We start from the raw sequence: 17,445 nt of genomic DNA, 5'->3' as shown, positions 1-17,445 counted from the left end.
TGTCGTGTTTTTTGTGTCATTGAAAGAAAGGGGAAATTCTTGTGAATTCACGTACAGTAAATGACTAGGTGTTCATCATTCCTCAGAATCATATTTGCTTTACAGAAAAAAAGCCCAGTGCAAATATTCAGCGTAATGGAATTCAAACACCCCCCCCAGCCAAATCCTCTGATTCTCAGCCTACACTTAGTTGTATGTGATAAAGCCTTTTTTTGTTATCTTGCCTGTTTTTATCTTGAGATTATGATAAACAATGTCATTCTCTCCCCGCCAGGTGAATTTGGTGATGAATCTGGAAGGTAGTGACTTGTTGGCAGAGAAGGCAGACCGTCGGGAGTTTGTGGGCCTGCTGAAGAAGATGTTATTGATAGACGCCGAGAAGAGGATCGCCCCCGCCGAGGCTCTCAGCCATCCGTTTGTGACAATGCAGCATCTGCTCGATTTCCCCCATAGCAACCAGTGAGTCCAGCTATCCTCAAGGCATGTCGCTAATGATGGCTTTCACCAAACGGAACTTGAGCTTTTCCTCTCTTTATGATCCCCACAGTGTCAAGTCATGTTTCCACATCATGGAGGCATGCCGGGCTCGTCCTGGTGCGTACGAGGCGGCCAACCGGAACAAGGGTCCATTCATTAGACCCGTGACCACCACCACGGCCGCCTCAGTTAATCATCCCTTCAGCAAGATGGCCGGGATCCACGCTCCAGTAAGCCATTTCACACTGTCACTAGTCTTATCACACATCGTCGCTGTCGGGCAGAAACCATCCCGATATTTCAACTTTTTATGCATGGCAATGTCATTCTACAAGCTCACATGCTGTGAGCTTGTAGTTTGGTTATCTTCACTATCTTTGAACAATTTTGAAAATTGTTGGCCAAAATAGGGACACCAGGTTGAAAGTGGCTAAGTCTGTCCTGGAGTTCTATAAACATTTAACAAATAAAGTATTAACAAGCATGTGTAACTAAATCATAATTACATTGGATCCATTGGAACACAGGTTATTCTTTTTAACATGTCCTGGAAAGTTTCCTGGGTTTTGTACATTTAAGGTTTCTACCAACATGCTTCATCTTTAGCATGGTGGGTGAGTGATGGGGGATTTGCACACAGTGCTTGCCCACAGTGCAAATATACTTTTAATTTCACATTTTGCTCATGTAGTAGGCTCTAGATTTTAGATAGAAGAAAATCCCAAATGGTATGAGGCACATTGTGCTGTTCATCTGCTCCTCACGTGGAGTTGTAGACAATTACCTTGCATGAATTATTCGTACGCTGTCTCGCCCATCACATTGTTGTAAGCTTTGTTGTCACGGCAACCTGACTGCGTCATGTTGACGAGGTCACAGCACCGGTGCAAATCGGGCTTGTTGCTGGGTGGGAACAGGGACCCAACCCTTCCTTTGCAGCGGAGTGGATCTAATGCAAAACACCTTGAAATATTCACAGTTCATCTGTTTCAACTACCTGTGATATTGTATGCCATAGAAGCAAACCGATTTAATGCTTCATGTGCTTGAAACATGTAATAGTAAAAGTACATCATCTCTTTCCCAAATTCTAAGCACCCATATAGGTAGACCACATTCACTACTATTACCTATTTAAGCTTCCACATTAGGCCAACATCATCATTCGTGTTAACATTCTAGAGAAGGAATGTCCGGTCACATGCCTTCCACGTGTAAAGCTGGTCCAGCTCTCACTTGTGTTTAAACAGAGCAGTGTAGGTAAACTTTAAATCTTTCCCCTTCTGGCAGACTTAATTGGAGAATGTGCGCACTTTTTTTTAGTATTAGCCTGTGAAAGGGTGCTTTGTTTATCGTCATGTGCAAGCGTGTATAAGTGTGTAGGTAGGACAGGTTGCATAATGTGGGTCTGGAGAGCAGTGACCAGGCTGGGGCTACTGTATGTAGTGTATCTAGTTCAGCCATTCCCAACCTGTGGGTTCTGTGAGGATATTTCCCTTAAAGTGGGCCCCCAAATAATTGACACAAAACACTAGTATTTTATTGATAATAAGTATAAAAACATTAATGTAAAAAACAATGGTCTTGGTGTTTTTCCTTTAAAACCTTGAAAAATGAGTTTTCAGTGTGATACCGATAAACAGGAACTTAAAGTATAGCGCGTTAGTTCCACTTATCCAAGACGGAACACAATCGATTGATTAATCACTGAGATAAACATGCTCTGAAAATGCGGGCTGCCCGTGTTAAGTGGTCAGATGGGTGGGCCGTGAGCGCTTTCGTGATTTTCAAGTGGGCCCTGATCCAGAAGAGGTTGGGAAGCACTGCTCCAGTTGTCATTATTTAGTCATTGTGATTATAAACAGGCAGGAGAGTTGTAAGAGTCATGGGCTCCAGAGGCACATGCTTATGCCTGATTTATAATTTAGTAGCGTGCACCTAAAATAGCAAGATCACAACATGAGCTTTTAGATCTGCTATATTCACCCGTGGCGTGCCCAACTAAGTATAAATCAGGCTTTACATTTATTTATTTATCTCTCAGGGATTTTGTTTGATTGAAAGAAACACAGCCTGCTGCCACTGACAGAGAGGCTGCCACCTACTGGCTCTTAATTGCTACTGTTGATGTCCATACTTCAGTTTTTAACCCATTCAATTCGGGAACGCATCTGCAAATGTTGTCTAATTCTTAACAGTTTTCTGAAAAACGTATGTTGCTATTTATATCAGTGGTGCTCAAACCTTTTCCATGTCAAGGACCCCCAAAATTATATGTATATGGCCGCGGGCCCCCATCTCAAAATATTTAGTTCCGGGGACCCCCAAAAACAAAGATTTGAGTTACAAATGTTCGCTTTAAAAATATATATATTCAAAGATTTGCACAAATGTGCATGATCTTTGAATAGGGTTATTGGTTACTGGGTTAAGAACAGGTGATTAACCTGTTCTTCTCTTTCAGGGCTTAGCCCCATCAGCCCCCTCAGTGATGCACCCTGGGATTCCACTGCAGACGGGAAGTGGTCAGTTCGGGTGCAACGACTCATTTCAGCAGGCTCTCATCCTGTGTCCCCCAACCATCCAAGGTAGGAAACGTCAAACCAGTCCTCTCCTCCATCTGTCCTGTTCCTTTGTTCGTCATGGCAGTGGTTCTCAAACATTGTCACGTCAAGGACCCCCAAATTGATTTGGCTGCAGCTGTAAATATTTTGTGCCAGGGACCCCTCACAGGCGTCTGAGAGCTTGTAGATAGGCTATTTTTGAATATCCAAAGTAAAAAATGAGGTTAAGTGGTTAAACTGACTTTGATGCTATATTAAGTAATTTAGCTGGGGACCCCCTGGAACTCCCTCAAGGGCCCCGGACCACACTTTGAAAACCACTGCATTATGGCTTCAAAAGTAAAATTCAGGGTAACTTTTAGTTGGCCTGTTCTTATTGATGATCTGTCTTCTTGTCCCTTGGGGCATCCGTGCTAACACAGCTAAACCAACGGGCTACTCTGTTCGAATGGAGACCGCTGTGCCTCTGGTCACCCAAGCATCCATCCAACCTCTACAGATTAGACCTGGAGTCATCACGCAGGTAAGCTGCACAAGATTTGATTTGATTTGATTTGATTTACTGTTATTTTAACCCATTGAGACCTGAAGCCGATTCTACATGTCTCCTAAATCTCAACATTTTTCTGAAAAACCTATGTTTCTCAATCAGTGGTGCTCAATCTTTTTCATGTCAAGGACCCCCAAAATTATATGTTTTTAGCCGCGGACCCCATCAAAATATTTTGTTCCAGGGACCCCCAGAAGCAAAGATTTGAGTTAAAAATGTTCGCTTTAAAAATATATATATTCAGAAGATTTGCACACATTTTCATGATTTTTCAAAAATAGCAGATCTACAAGCTCATAGCGCGGCACTCGGTGCCGTGCTATGAGCTTGTATATCTGCTATTTTTGAATAGCCCAAAGTGTAAAATAATGCTTTTTAGCTCAAATATAAAAATGACACAGTTCCAGGTCTTAATGGGTTAAACATTAAAACACATGATAGACATGAAACGTCAAGGATAAACACACAATAAAGTCAGCGACTTATTTCCATTGTTGTCCTTGGTCTTGGACAAACAAAACATTACAACAGAGAACATGCAGATGTAACTGGAGGAATGAAGGAGGCAGATACGTAGCTTCTGCATAGGATGGCATGTGCTTGATTAAAAAGTAATCATTTTCACTTTCACAATGAACACAAAAACAAACAAACATGTTTCTGGTTAATATGTGCTTGCTCAGAAGGTTGTTCTAACCCCAGAACTCAGAACGTTGAAAAAAGAAAAGAAAATCCAAAATAAGTGAAAATTGCAGATCCACAAGATCTCAACGCGTTGTTGCAATGCATTGTGATATTGTAGATTTTTTTCCTGACATACCTCCCCCTTCAGGGGTGGTTCTGGTTATAATGGAAACGTAAAAACAAAAAACTTCACGGGTTCTGGAGAGTTGCAGGTTATGTAAGTATCTGGGTTACCTTTTGTAGTTGAAAAGAGCCATACCCAAAGGGAGGACATCGCTGAGAGGCACATACTGTATGTGGGGTTGACAGAAGGTGGGGAGCTTGAGGGTAATTAGTGGTTAACTGCTTTGCTCCTCCCCCATACAGCAGCAGGCCTGGTCCAACCGTGCCCAGCAGATATTGGTGCCCACCTGGCAGCAGGTGACACCGGTCCCACCCCCTCCAACCACGATAGCAGACACTGTGGCGGGCCCACAGAGACTGGGAGACTGGGGGTAAGACCTACACATGAATGCATCTCTACCTTAATCAATGGCCGCGTCCGTTACCACAGTGTCACCAAATATTTTACATTTAAAGGAGTTCTTCACCCCCAAAAATGACTTCAGTTACTCACCCCATGAACTTCAGTCTTGAATTCATGGCAACTTTTTAGTTTTTGTCGCATTCCTGAATGAAGACTCCCAAAAATGAAGAGAATATTTGATTACACTGTGAGAGGAGAGTTGTTTTGGCGTTTATAAATGATTTTGTTAATGGATTTTTTATTCAGGAATGCGAGAAACAAAATAAATCTCCATGAATTCAAGGCTTCATGGGGTGAGAGATTGATAGGAAAAAAAGTTATTTTAGGGGTGAAGTACTCCTTTTTTAAGCGAATTATCTCTGTTGAGACTTAACTGTTGCCCTTCACCAGTATGTCGTAAGGTGTTTTTATATTTGTGGTTGCTATGGGCACACTGTGGAACGGTTAAGTTATCTGACATAGCGTGTGTGCTCCACTGCATGTTAATGACGGATGAGTCACACTCGTCCTGTAGGGCCAGTAAGGGAGTGAGTGAGTGAGATCACACTATAACTGTATGTCACTAATGGTACTAAGTCTTTCGGCTCCGTAATGACTGTCCTCTCATTGCAGGAAAGTGCGTCCCCATGGCAACCATTACAGCTCCATGATTGGCCACCCTCCGCCCCTGTTAACAAACCAAATGACCATGTCCGCCCACCAGCCAATCAGCATAGGCATTGCACATGTGGTTTGGCCACAGCCCGCAGCTAACAAGAGACCCAAGCCCTGTCTCAACAGGTACGATGCAGAGCTTGTTGGTGCACTGTCACGCATACATTTTAAAATTATTTATTCATGTCTTCACAACCGCAAGCCAGGAAAGGACACAAACAAAGTGGCCACAAAACACCATGACATCAGGGATCCCCATAGCTCCATATTGGTTGATTGGTCGTATGGCAGTGGGTACCACACTGGGTACTCTTAACAACGGGTACAAGGGGTACTCTGACAACAAGCACTGCAAGTACAACAAGCACAACGGGTATTGCATAAACAGGTGGGGCATGCATTCCCAACTTGCATCGTTCCCAACTAGGCCGGTGCCCGTTTATACATCACCCATTGATTGTAATATCTAACATGATTAGTACTGTGGTAGCGGTTACTGCACTGGGTAGTCTATCAATAGGTACAACGAGTACTCTGACAACTGTTGCAACGGTATTGTATAACCGGGTGGGTCATTCTTTCCCAACTGGCATCGTTCCTGACTTACAATGTTCCCAACCTGTGTGGTGTGGTCCCTGACTAGGCTGGTGCCCAAAGGGCACATCATTAAAATAGTGAAAACTTATTAATGAGTAGTATTTTTTGCAAATCCTCCACAACACTGTCATACGATGAAGTATAAAATAGGCCCACAGGCATTAAAGTCCCACTGTGTAACATCCATTTAGTGGTCTTTTTGGCAACACTTCTGCTTGCTCCATTGTCTATTGGAACTTTGAATCCCAGAAAACAAAACAAAAACACAGATTTACTACTCCCAAAGGAATGCTGCACGGTCCTAGCACTGAGGTTATTTTGGAACGCAACAACAACAACATTGCCAGAAGCAACTTTAAAATACACAAATACATTTCAGGAACATTTGCAATCTTCTTTTGTAGGGGCAGCAACATCTTCCACAACACCAACAACATCCAAATTTCAGCATGCCAGTCCCCAAAGATGGCTGATATGGCAAAGAATGTGGAGGAGGCCAGATGCCCCGAGGAAGGACACAGCGCTGGTGGAGAGCCTGGAGGAGCCGGGCAGGAGGAGCAGCGCTGCTGTAAGGCGGGGCCGGATTCTGTGGGCGAGCTGTCGGTGTCGCAGGAGCAGCGGCAGGTGATGATGTCTGACGTGGCCAGCCCGGCCGTCAGCGTCATCAGCATCAGCAGCGATGAGGAGGAGAGCACGCCGAGACACTCTCTGGGGGAGTGAGTACCCGCCCACTCTGATACCCCCACCCTGTGACACATTCCAGGCCAGGGGTCTTCAACGTTTTTCAGGCCAAGGACCCCTTAGCTGAGAGAGAGATGAAGCAGGGACCCCCATTACATATTGTATAAAATTGTGTTGCAGATTAAACGTTTTCATAGATTTCATAGATAGCTGCATTCATGTTAATGTGTATTTTCAGATAGTTAACCTTTAAAACCTCAAGATTTAGTCAACTTGACCGTTGTACTTGCACTTGGTCTGCTCTTTTTCCCTCTACACGACTCTCCGAAAATAGCCGATCTAGGGCGTTGTGAGGCGTTGTGAGCTTGTAGATCTGCTATTTTAGGCTATTTTAGGCTAACCACACAAAGATTTGGCAGACCCCCTTTAGTAAGTCTGAGGACCCCCTGTCCCGGACACCTGTTGAAGACCCCTGCCTTAGGCCAGCTGCTCCTTCACAAGTTATAATTCTGTAACGCTGTGAGTGTACAAATGGAAATGTTACCTTTGGGACCTCAATCTACCTACACTGTAAAATTCTCACTGTTATTTTAACTCTGAGAGTGTACATTATACACATGTAACCAAATGGAGTCGAAAGGTTCCATTTGGCTACATTAGCACACTCTCAGAGTTACAGACCCGTACGTTTTCTCAGGAGGGTGCCCGGTGTCTCCCATATAGGGACGAGGTGATCAACTCAGTCATCCGTGAGAGATTTTGGAATGGAGCCACTGCGCTTTTGGGTATAAAGGAGGTGATTTGAGCATCTAGGTAGTAAGGATGCCTCCTGGCCGCCTCCCCAGGGAGGTTCTCCAAGCATGTCCAGCTGGGAGGAGGCCACGGGGCAGACTGAGGACCAGGTCGAGGGATTATATCTCCATGCTGGCCTGGGATTGCCCCAGTCATAACTGGCTAATGTGGCCAGCTAAAGAGAAGTCTGTGGTTCCCATGCTGGAACTGCTACCTCCGCCACCCAACTTCGGATAAAGGCTTGGGCGTACATTCCGTACAAATGTAACCAACTCCACTTGATTACATTTGTACACTCTCACTCTTAACAAATGGATGGATTGACAAACAAGGATTTGAGTTCCCCTGTTTTATGAAATGGGCTGCATACAAATGTCTTTGATTTGACTTGACGATGCTCTCTCTCTCTCTCTTTCCTTGTGCAGGTGTAAGGGTAGTGGAGACTGTGATGCGTGTCAGAGCACTGTGAGTATGGAGAGGGTGTGTTCCCTCAGCAGTCCTGACAGCACACTGAGCAGCAGCTCCTCCACCTCGGCCCAGTCCAGCGCCTCACCTTGTAAACGTCCCAACAGGTATGGCTATTACCCCATTAAGACCTGCGGCCGATTCTACAAATGCCTTCTAAATCAGTAGTTCTCACACTTTCAAGATTTTTCAAAAATGTTCCAAAATAGCAGATGTAAAAGCTATGTGAAATGTGTCCTCCTTATAATAGGGAAAGTAAAATGTACAGTGGTACTCATTATTTGGAGCACTGAGCACTATTAGTACAGTGCTCGGGGAGCAGTTAGGGGTCAAGTGTCTTGCTCAGGGACACTTCGGGCACGAACTGGGAACCTTCTGTTTCCCAGACGGCCTCCCTACCCACTCAGCTATAGCCGCCCCCCATAGCGTAAACATGTGGCATCCCATTGAAAACAATTCATAACATCATAAGCTGGCCTCAGGCAAAAAACGCTCTGGAGGACACATTCCCTAGCTGACAGATGAGCTTCACAAACATTTCCTCTTGTCTTCACAGTTATGGCTGCACAATTGATCATGCATAATTTGTACTCTGATATATTAATAATGTTAGCTGTAAATGAGAATTGTGAAACCTGTTGAATATTCAAACTAATCAACAACTTGTAATTGTGATTAAGAACCTCAACCTCACATTATACAGCAAAACAACCCTATAATTTCAGGCATGATCACACTCTAATGTTTTATAATGAAACGTGTGTTTGTATCTTCCTTCCTTGATCACTCTGGCTCTGTCGCAGCATGTCGGATGATGAGCAGGAGAGCGGTTGCGACACGGTGGATGGCTCGCCTGCTTCCGACTCCTCAGACCACAGCGGTGGCCCATTCGCAGAGCGCCGCTATATTGCAGACAGCAACCAGAACTGCGAGCCACGCGTGGCTTGCGTTGCCCCGGAAACTGAGCCCAGTAAGCCAATGGTGCGCACCATGGTGGTGCCCCCGATGAGGGTGCAAAACAACAGCAACAACAACCACCCAATGGCCAGCGAAATGCTAGGTACCACAGGTAAGCACTGGAATATCCCCTACACTGGGCCATATGTCTGACATACAGTATAACAAATAATCTGATGTTTTTGTATTTATCTAACCTCAGTGACAGAGCTACAGTAACTTTTGCTTATAACAGACAATCAAAGCTGTCTATTAGCGTTCTTCTGGTCCGGTGGAGAAAAATTCAAGGCAACATGATAGAAAAGGAACTAGTGAAACTAACAAGTTGAGCATTAGTCCAACTTTTAGTCATCTTAACCTTAGCCATCTTTGATTATTTATTAATTACAAATTGCTTTAATAATTATTATCGTATATGCCTGAGTGACTTGCATTTCTGACATTGGTTGATATTGATGGGCTCTAAAGTGCCCTCTGAAACAGTTTTTTGGCCTCAGGCAGAGGAGGGCATATTAGTAGGGCACACCAGCTCTGAGATCCAGTCACCAGAGCCTTCTATTAGAGAGTTGCGCCAATGAGGGGTCAGAAACAACGTCGGTCACGTGGTTCATGTAGCTGGAAATAGTGACAAGGAGCCGTCGACTTCAATGCATTCCATGAACTTCCGGTTTAGGGATTTGTCACTATTCGCCAATGTATGTGTATGTAGAAGACCTGGCCCGAAGAAGTGAACGGAGTTGGCGTAACTCTCTAATAGATGGCACTGCCAGTCACCACTGCATGCTGTCTGCCCCCACAGGTCACATGGCCTTGGATTACACTGCCTTAGTAGGCCACAGAGGTTCTCACAGGTGATTATGGGTGACCTGCCCTGACCTATCTGCTCTGAGCTGTGAAGTGGACATTGGTTTTGCTGTCATCTCTCCTTGGCTTTGATTCTAGCTGGCTATCTGAGAGCCCTTAGGCTCTCCAAGGCTCTGTATTTGTGTGGATGTGCAGTTTTGTAAAGCTACATAAGTGGCATGCGTAACGCCGCCATAGCGCTTCATGTCCTGACTTAAGACATTCAAAACATGCATGGCAACAGGAGAATGCTGTCATGAACAAACACATGTGATACGGATGTTTTTCAGGAGTTACGGCGGGGTTGTGCATGCTACATGTAGGCTTTACTGCAGCTGTGGCCGGTTGGACATGTCTGTCTCCTGTTGAGCGTGCTTTTAAGAGCCCCTTTAACAGGTCAATTAAAGTTGAGCGGTCAGTGTTAATTCCCAGACAAAATTACGCAGGTTCATGTCTCCTTTCATGTCAAAGGGCATCCCCTGTCCGCTCACCAACCTTCCAACTGCTAAAGCTTCACATAAAAGGCCACAGCTTGCTATTCTAGTGCTATAGGGGGTATTTATAGCCAATGGTGTGACCCCCACTACAAGTACTATAAATATTATGAACAAGCTTAGTTACACCCACCTCCCCAATCCCACCCCTCCTCCTCCTCATATCTCCCAAACATGTCTATTTATAAACATGTAGATTATGTTCAGAAGACAGATGCCAGAGTGTTTTGAAGAATGTTATCTGATCAAACACAGTTGAAAATGGGGATAATCACTCAAAGCCTCCCGGCACAAACATTCTCATCTCTGTCATTCCGATGAAGCTGTGTGGTTGGATCCGGTTTTATCCCCGTTCTTTTTTTCTACCCCCTCGCCGTTCCCTCTCTGATATTGATGTCGGGGAAACCAAATTATTAACGTGTCGTGTAATGCCTCACTCTTCCCCCCTCCGTCTCCCTTCGTTTCACTCTCTCCCCATTCGTAAAGAGTTTTCATGCCAGTCCAAAGGGCGAGGCTTCCTCGGGCGGCAGCTTCACCACCCCACTGCCCTCCTCAACCGGCCTCAGAAGATCACCCCTGCATTCCAGCCTCAACAGCAGCAGCCCATGAGCTTTGGGCAGGTCCGTATGCAGCCGTTTCAAACACTGATGTCATTGTAATACCTGTTATTTGTGCACCGCAACACACAAAATGGCAAAATGTACTAGTATAATTAGTCAGTCACATCTCCAACATCAATTGTGAACGTGGGATGCCCGCTGGCCTAGCGGTCCAGGCCACATATAGGCTCTAATGCCCGACGGCCTTTGCTGCGTGTCTCTCCCTTTCTCTCTCTCCATGTTTCCTATCTGTCTCCACTGTAAACTATCAATAAAGGCTTAAATCTTAAAAGAAAAAAATATATATATATTGAACGTGAAGCTTTATGCCCCATTATCCATTAAACACACAGAATTATATTGGTTATTCCAAGCGCCAAAGACAAACTTCCAAATTAAAGGGTAACATTTTCGATTTTTATGTCATGGCTCATTTAAAAATGGGTCTGCCTGTGTGTTTGTCTGTCTGTGTGTGTGAACCGGTCAGTGCCACATTTCTTGTGCACACTGCCAGTATGTCACAGAAGTATTTTATTTTAAATATATATGTATCAATATAGTGATAGTAGACAGTTGCTGTAGTAGAGCTACTGTAGCCATGGCCTGAGGGCACATGTTTTGAGCTGAATAATTAAACATTTTCAAGTCAATGTTGGCGGATGATGCTAAATTGCAGAAAGCATTATTTCACAATAAAAGCACTTTGGAGAAACACTGTCGTATGGCATTTGCTTAAATAGGGAACTTTCAAGCTGCAGGTAGTCAAAAGTTGAGTATAGATACTGTAGCTTGACACGCTTTGGCAACCAGGGTCAGTAGTAATAATAATAATAATAATAATAATGGATTTTGTTTTTTTATTTGTAAAAAATCTCAAAGTGCTACAGAAGGCAATTGCATAAACAGAAACATCACACCATTAAAAAAACATCAACTAAGAAACTGAAACAAAACAATTAAAACATGGGGGCATAAAGCCTAGAGGTAAAACCAGTGAAGCTAAGAAAATGCTTTGCTAAAAAGGTAGGTCTTTAGTCCTCTCTTAAAGGAGTCAGCCGACTGTGGTGCTCTCAGGTGGACAGGGGGGGCGTTCCACAGTTCGAGGGCGGCCGAGCAGAAAGCCTGGTCGCCCATTGTACGTAGGTTGGCCTTGTGGGTTTTGAGGAGGTTTGTGTTTGAAGAGCGGAGGTTGAGGGTTGTAGGGAGACTAATTCCTTGAGGTAGGTATGTAGTACCTCACAGTCCCCATTGTTAATTATTTAGATAATCGCTTTTCTGGAACTGTGGAAGAAGAGATGTCATTAGAAGCTAATGATTGAGTGAATGTTACCAGACACTCAATAACGGATAACCTAGACAGAACATAAGAAAAACATCATTCTTTCTTTTTTAATTTTATTTAAGGTATGTTTGCACATAAAAGGAATTTGTATTGGTGAGGTTGGTGCATTACACAGAAGTAACAGTATAGAAGCATTCAAATGATTTACAGATAAACAACCATATAATTGTATTGACTCACAGGGACGAGCTGTGTTTTTTTTCTCTCCCAAATGTAGTTGTCAATCATGCCAATTCATTCCTCCCCACACACATTTGTGTATTGCCACTGCTGTTGTGTCCTACTGACACACCTGCCAGTGAGTAGCCCCCACCGAGAGGACGTAGAGCCTTCGTTCTACTCCTTCCCCCCAACACTCCCTGCTGACAGGTGCCGCCCAAGCCCGTAGGAATACGTGCAATGACAAATATCCCCCTCCCCGCCCGGCTTCCCTGACCCGAACACTGGCCAATTGTGTTTGTATAGATGCTCGACAAAGCCGGATGCACCGCGGTGGATTCGAACCCATAACCTCCACGGTGGTGGGCAGGCACTTTACCACTGTGCCACTGAGCGACAAGCTGTGTTTTGACGAGGACTGTGTAACACCAATTCATGTGATATTTATCCTCTCCTCCTCAGGTGCAGCATTACGGCTCCTGCCACCAGGAGTGGAACGGAAATTACCCCCACCGGCGTCCACAAGCCTACATCCCCCCCACCATGCATGGGCACACTTTCACACTGTCCCACAGCAGCCCAAACCACACTACGGCCCCCCACCCACACCTCGGGGGCCACCCGCACTCCCAGCCCACCTTGCTGTCTTATCCCCCGTCTGGTCCCCTTGTCACGGCTGCACCGGTTGCCCACATCCTGGCCTCTCCTGGGTCCTCACGCCCTGTCCTCCAGCCCTCCTACAGCATCTCCCACCCGGGGGGCATCATGCACCAGGTCACGGTGGGCATCAACCACCGACTGCTGCCCTCCCCCACCCTGCACCACCAGGGCCAGTTCAAGCCCCTTTTTCCCCCGCACTCCTACATTGCCTCGCCCGCCTACACAAGTTTCCCTCTCAGCCCCACCAAAATCAACCAGTACCCCTACATGTGAGCGTCGGCGGGCATTTTACCCACGGCGGGATCCCCAGATACACCTTGCACCATCTGAGGGCTGAGCAAGCAGGGCGAATCCTCTGCGAAAACACAAACAACATGGTTTTCATTTCCAAAGCCATGGCACAACCACAGAGAAAGCAAGCTATTTTTTTGAATCATGTAGACTTGGGTGTAATTGAACTTTAAGCTTTAAAAAAAAAAAAAGAAAGGAGAAAGTTCCGGTGGTGGAGAGGGAAGCAGGGTGGGGAAAGAAGGAAAAAATGTATGAATGACTGAATGAATGAATGTGTAGATAAGAAACTCACACTCAATGTGTTTTGCACATTTGATATACCTTTGCATTGGATCTTCTATGAATACTCCTCAAAACAGGTAAATAATTGGGGCGGTGTTGAATAGTTAAAACTTTGCACCCCTGTTCCCAGCTATTTTTCTATATTGCCTTCTTACGTGTGCAAGACACATCCATATTTGTAAAGCCATCCCAGTCTCTAGGTTGACAGATGCACATGTTGTCCACAGTGTGTGTTGTACTGCGTTTGAAGTATTTGTACTTTTTTCGGTGTCCTTTGGTGTTTGCAATGTCGAGTCACTTAACCGATTTAAATAGGGTTGTTCCTGCATGTGTTGATGCATGAGCAGAAAAATGTAAACGGAGAGATGCGTAGACGTTGCTCTTATTGTTCATGTCACGAGACTCGCTGCATCGTATAATTGTCCCCAGCCATAGTGCCTTATATATTTGAGGTTGTTAATGTTACTTCTTATATATGACTATATACATGAATATTAATGTACGGACTGCAGCACTTGAAATTCCAATCAGTCGATGCATCCTATGTGTGAGTATATATGCACATGTGTATATGTCCATGCATAGCCTGCATGGACGTGATGTATCGTGGATAACGGTGCTCATTTTTTGGATTAAGTGTATTTCAGTGTAGTAAGTTACCTTTATGTTCTTCAAAGGACGGCATGCTTTGCTGTTGCGAATGCTTGCTGTTTTCGTTTGTTTAGTGTTTAGTGTTTGTTTTGTTCTCCCTCCCCGAATGACTAGTGTACAAAACACAAGTATTGAGTATAGCTTAATATTTGATAATCAATTTCTATTTAGTGAAACTCTTACTACTAACAGTATTTGTACTGTTTAATGAAACTGCAATACAATCTAAATAGTTGTTGATTTGTTTTGTTTTTTGTCTTTGTGTTTTAATTTTGAGTGTTTTCACTTTGTTTTATAGATGTTTTAGAAGTGTGGTGGGCATGGCTTTGATTAGGTGAGGACAAAAATGCAAACTCATTCACGGTATGGGATCTTCTAAGCCTGAGCAGACCATGCAGTATTTGATATACACACATATATGGACATATATTATAGAGCTAGTCTATTTAGTGCAGACGCTTGATAAGGTGTGAGTTAACTGTGTGCAATTCTCTCATTTATGCATGTGTGACAAAGTTAACTTTTCCCTTTACATTATACCATTTGTTTAAGGCTTATTGGTGTCGACTGCTTATTTTATACATTCCGTCAGGGAGAATATATACAGTATATGCTGTGTGCATTTTTTTGTCGTTTGTTTTTACTAGTTATGTGCGTACATTTTTGTCTTTACTTTCAAAATGAAGTTGCTTGTGCAGCACCAAAGACTGTAATTCATTTCCTTAGCAAGGTAGCTATTCTGTTTGCATAGACCTCAAGTAAACTGTAGTCGTAGAAATGGGGTTAAATTAAAAATGGTATTTAAAAAATGAGGCTGAGGCTTTGTCTAGCTTTTCGGGCGATTAATAAGTCGTGTATCATTTTTTTTTCTTGAATGTATCATAGATAAGCTGCTATATGATGATTGCCACTTCAATAGCTGTGAAATTAGGTGATTTCTCTGAGTTTTAAACCTAGCGTTCCTATTTTTGTATAGGGCCCTAATTATCTGAAATAGAAGTGGTTTTGATTTTAGTGTTTTGCTTTCATGTTTGGAGTGTCATTGTAACTACTGTATTGCTGATGATGGACATTAGTTGCATTTGTTGTTTTTGGGGGTGTGTGTGTTTTTGCATCAGTATTTTATCCTTATTAACCTTTTTGGGCTCATCACTGCATATAAATGATGTATCGATGTAACTTAATTTTTGTATGTTTTCATATTGCCGTTTTGTAGGCTGAAGCTGTAGCTTGCAGGATTGATTTAACTTTTTCATTGTGGTTACAGTTACAGTATGTATGTATGTATACCGTATACTAGCAGTACTCTTGTTTGTATTGCAGGGGCACTGTGAGATGGCAGAATATATATTCAGTGTGTTCAGTGAAATGCTTCTGTAACAAGTTTTCCCTAAGTCACACACACACCACTAAGCACTTGTTAGTAGGCCTGTAAGGGGTTTGGTTGATTAGCCAATGTGTCCGAAATGATTTTCGCCCAAGGTATTTATTCCAAAATCGTGTTTTATGACTTTTCTCCCACTTCTCTGTTTTGAAATGGATTTGAACAGGTATTTGTTGCAGCCCTTTTATCTGTTCAATGTTATATCCGGCTTCAATATTATTTCCACAATTTGTGAATTTTGAACTGCCTTTTGGTTTGGCTCGCTCTCCCCTTTATGAGTGTCACTCATATCAAGATGGTGTTTGTCAATGCAAATCTTCGGCCATCGTTCCTACAGTTCCTTTACTGATACTGAGACAGTGTGAGCAGCACTGTGTTTGTGCCTTGAGATTTCAGAAAGTGGTAGAATTGGAAATGGGTGGGGGATTGGGTTGTGGGGCCACCAGTGGTGTGGTTTTTTTCCACCACCTGTCTGCTTCACCGAGGACAAAGATTGGCGATCCAATAACAATCTGTCATGTAGAGTTACCAGTCGTAACGGCCACTTGAAAAAAAAGTTAATAATCAGACATGAGACAAATTTAGATACAACTTTATCATTGTGTCATTCCAGGGACATATACTCCTCTGCTGTGCTTCTTTTCTTTGAAATAACAGGAGAGGAGTGGGTTGTGGTGGTTTCACCTGTTTTAGACAGCTGCCACCAAACCTCTGTGAGAGAGACAAACTCTTTAATGATACAACTTTTAATACTAATCTTTTAGATAGTCACTCTGACTGAACAGCAAAATGCAATACTTTACATTGTGCGGTCATTGCACCACTAAGTGTTCTTAGATATCTCCATGCTAAACTTCATATTACTTTGCATGCACACCTGAGTCACTTGTCTGCCTAGAAGTGGTTCACTCACCTTTCCATCATACAAGTAAAGCCTGATTTATACTTCGTCATGTGACGTCATGCTCACAAGCTTGCAAGATGCAACACATTTTTAACATCTGTTATTTTCAGTAAGCGACGAGCATATTAAGCATAAGTCTCAAATATGATAATTGACAACAGCCGGATACTTGGGTGGAATCGCCTCATAGATTTCCTTATGTAGAACTTTAGCAACCTTAGTATCAGAAGAGCCTTGGCTCATGCCCATGATGAGTAGTCTGACGATTGGATGTTTTAATGTGTTCCAGAATGTTTGGATGATATTTTGTCCAGGAGATTAGCATTGCTTCTCTGCAAAGTCAAGTCTAGAATCTGATATTCCACATTTTAACACAGATGTTTATGTGGACAAGTGTTTTTGATAGCTTTTTCCCCCTCCACGCTTTACTGGTCACACTGATACTTTGGTTTGGGAAAGAAAGCTTATAACAACACGGCATGAACTTGGCAGATTAGTGCTTGAAATAGTTATCTAGTTCTCCAATAATAAGCATGCAAAATGTAAGCTGTATTTTGATTCCTGTAAAGGTATTCACCAGCAATGCGCCTGCACAAGCTCTCCCACACCTAAAAGAATATGGATGCAAGAGGAGAGCATTTTCATTTTATTTTATTTAAAAAATGTCCACGATTGACAACTAGATTTTTTTCCTTTCTTCATTTTGTGAAACATTTAACAGATAAAACTAAAAACAGCAGTTTAGGAAATTACTACAATAAAGGTTATGATTTTGTTATAAGAGGAAAAAAATCCACTGCTGTGGTATAAGATAAATTAATTCAGGGTCTATATATGAGTCCTATGTGCTACTGTGTTACTCTTCAATTCTTGTTATTTGGTTTGGTCT

At 43.3% G+C, this 17,445-nt stretch overlaps 1 protein-coding gene across 2 annotated transcripts in view; it reads left to right on the top strand.

Moving 5' to 3' along the window:
• hipk3b (homeodomain interacting protein kinase 3b) overlaps positions 1–13,456 on the top strand; it is a 54,389-nt gene extending 40,933 nt beyond the window's left edge. The window contains exons 6-16 of one of the 2 annotated variants that reach the window (XM_084065518.1): positions 275–459; positions 548–707; positions 2,942–3,065; positions 3,464–3,564; positions 4,645–4,769; positions 5,414–5,581; positions 6,457–6,768; positions 7,951–8,097; positions 8,794–9,059; positions 10,771–10,904; positions 12,847–13,456. In XM_084065518.1, the coding sequence (XP_083921644.1) occupies positions 275–459; positions 548–707; positions 2,942–3,065; positions 3,464–3,564; positions 4,645–4,769; positions 5,414–5,581; positions 6,457–6,768; positions 7,951–8,097; positions 8,794–9,059; positions 10,771–10,904; positions 12,847–13,317 (2,193 nt within the window). In that variant the 3' untranslated portion in view covers positions 13,318–13,456. Of the gene's footprint in view, positions 1–274; positions 460–547; positions 708–2,941; positions 3,066–3,463; positions 3,565–4,641; positions 4,770–5,413; positions 5,582–6,456; positions 6,769–7,950; positions 8,098–8,793; positions 9,060–10,770; positions 10,905–12,846 lie in introns of both variants that reach the window. The other variant, XM_084065517.1, reaches the window with a different exon arrangement.
• The last annotated feature ends 3,989 nt before the right edge of the window (positions 13,457–17,445 follow it).

The sequence above is a fragment of the Gymnoscopelus microlampas genome (genome assembly GCF_963454915.1).
Source record: "Gymnoscopelus microlampas genome assembly, chromosome: 1".
NCBI classification, from domain to species: Eukaryota; Metazoa; Chordata; class Actinopteri; order Myctophiformes; family Myctophidae; genus Gymnoscopelus; species Gymnoscopelus microlampas.
This window is presented reverse-complemented; position numbering and strand designations above follow the sequence as displayed.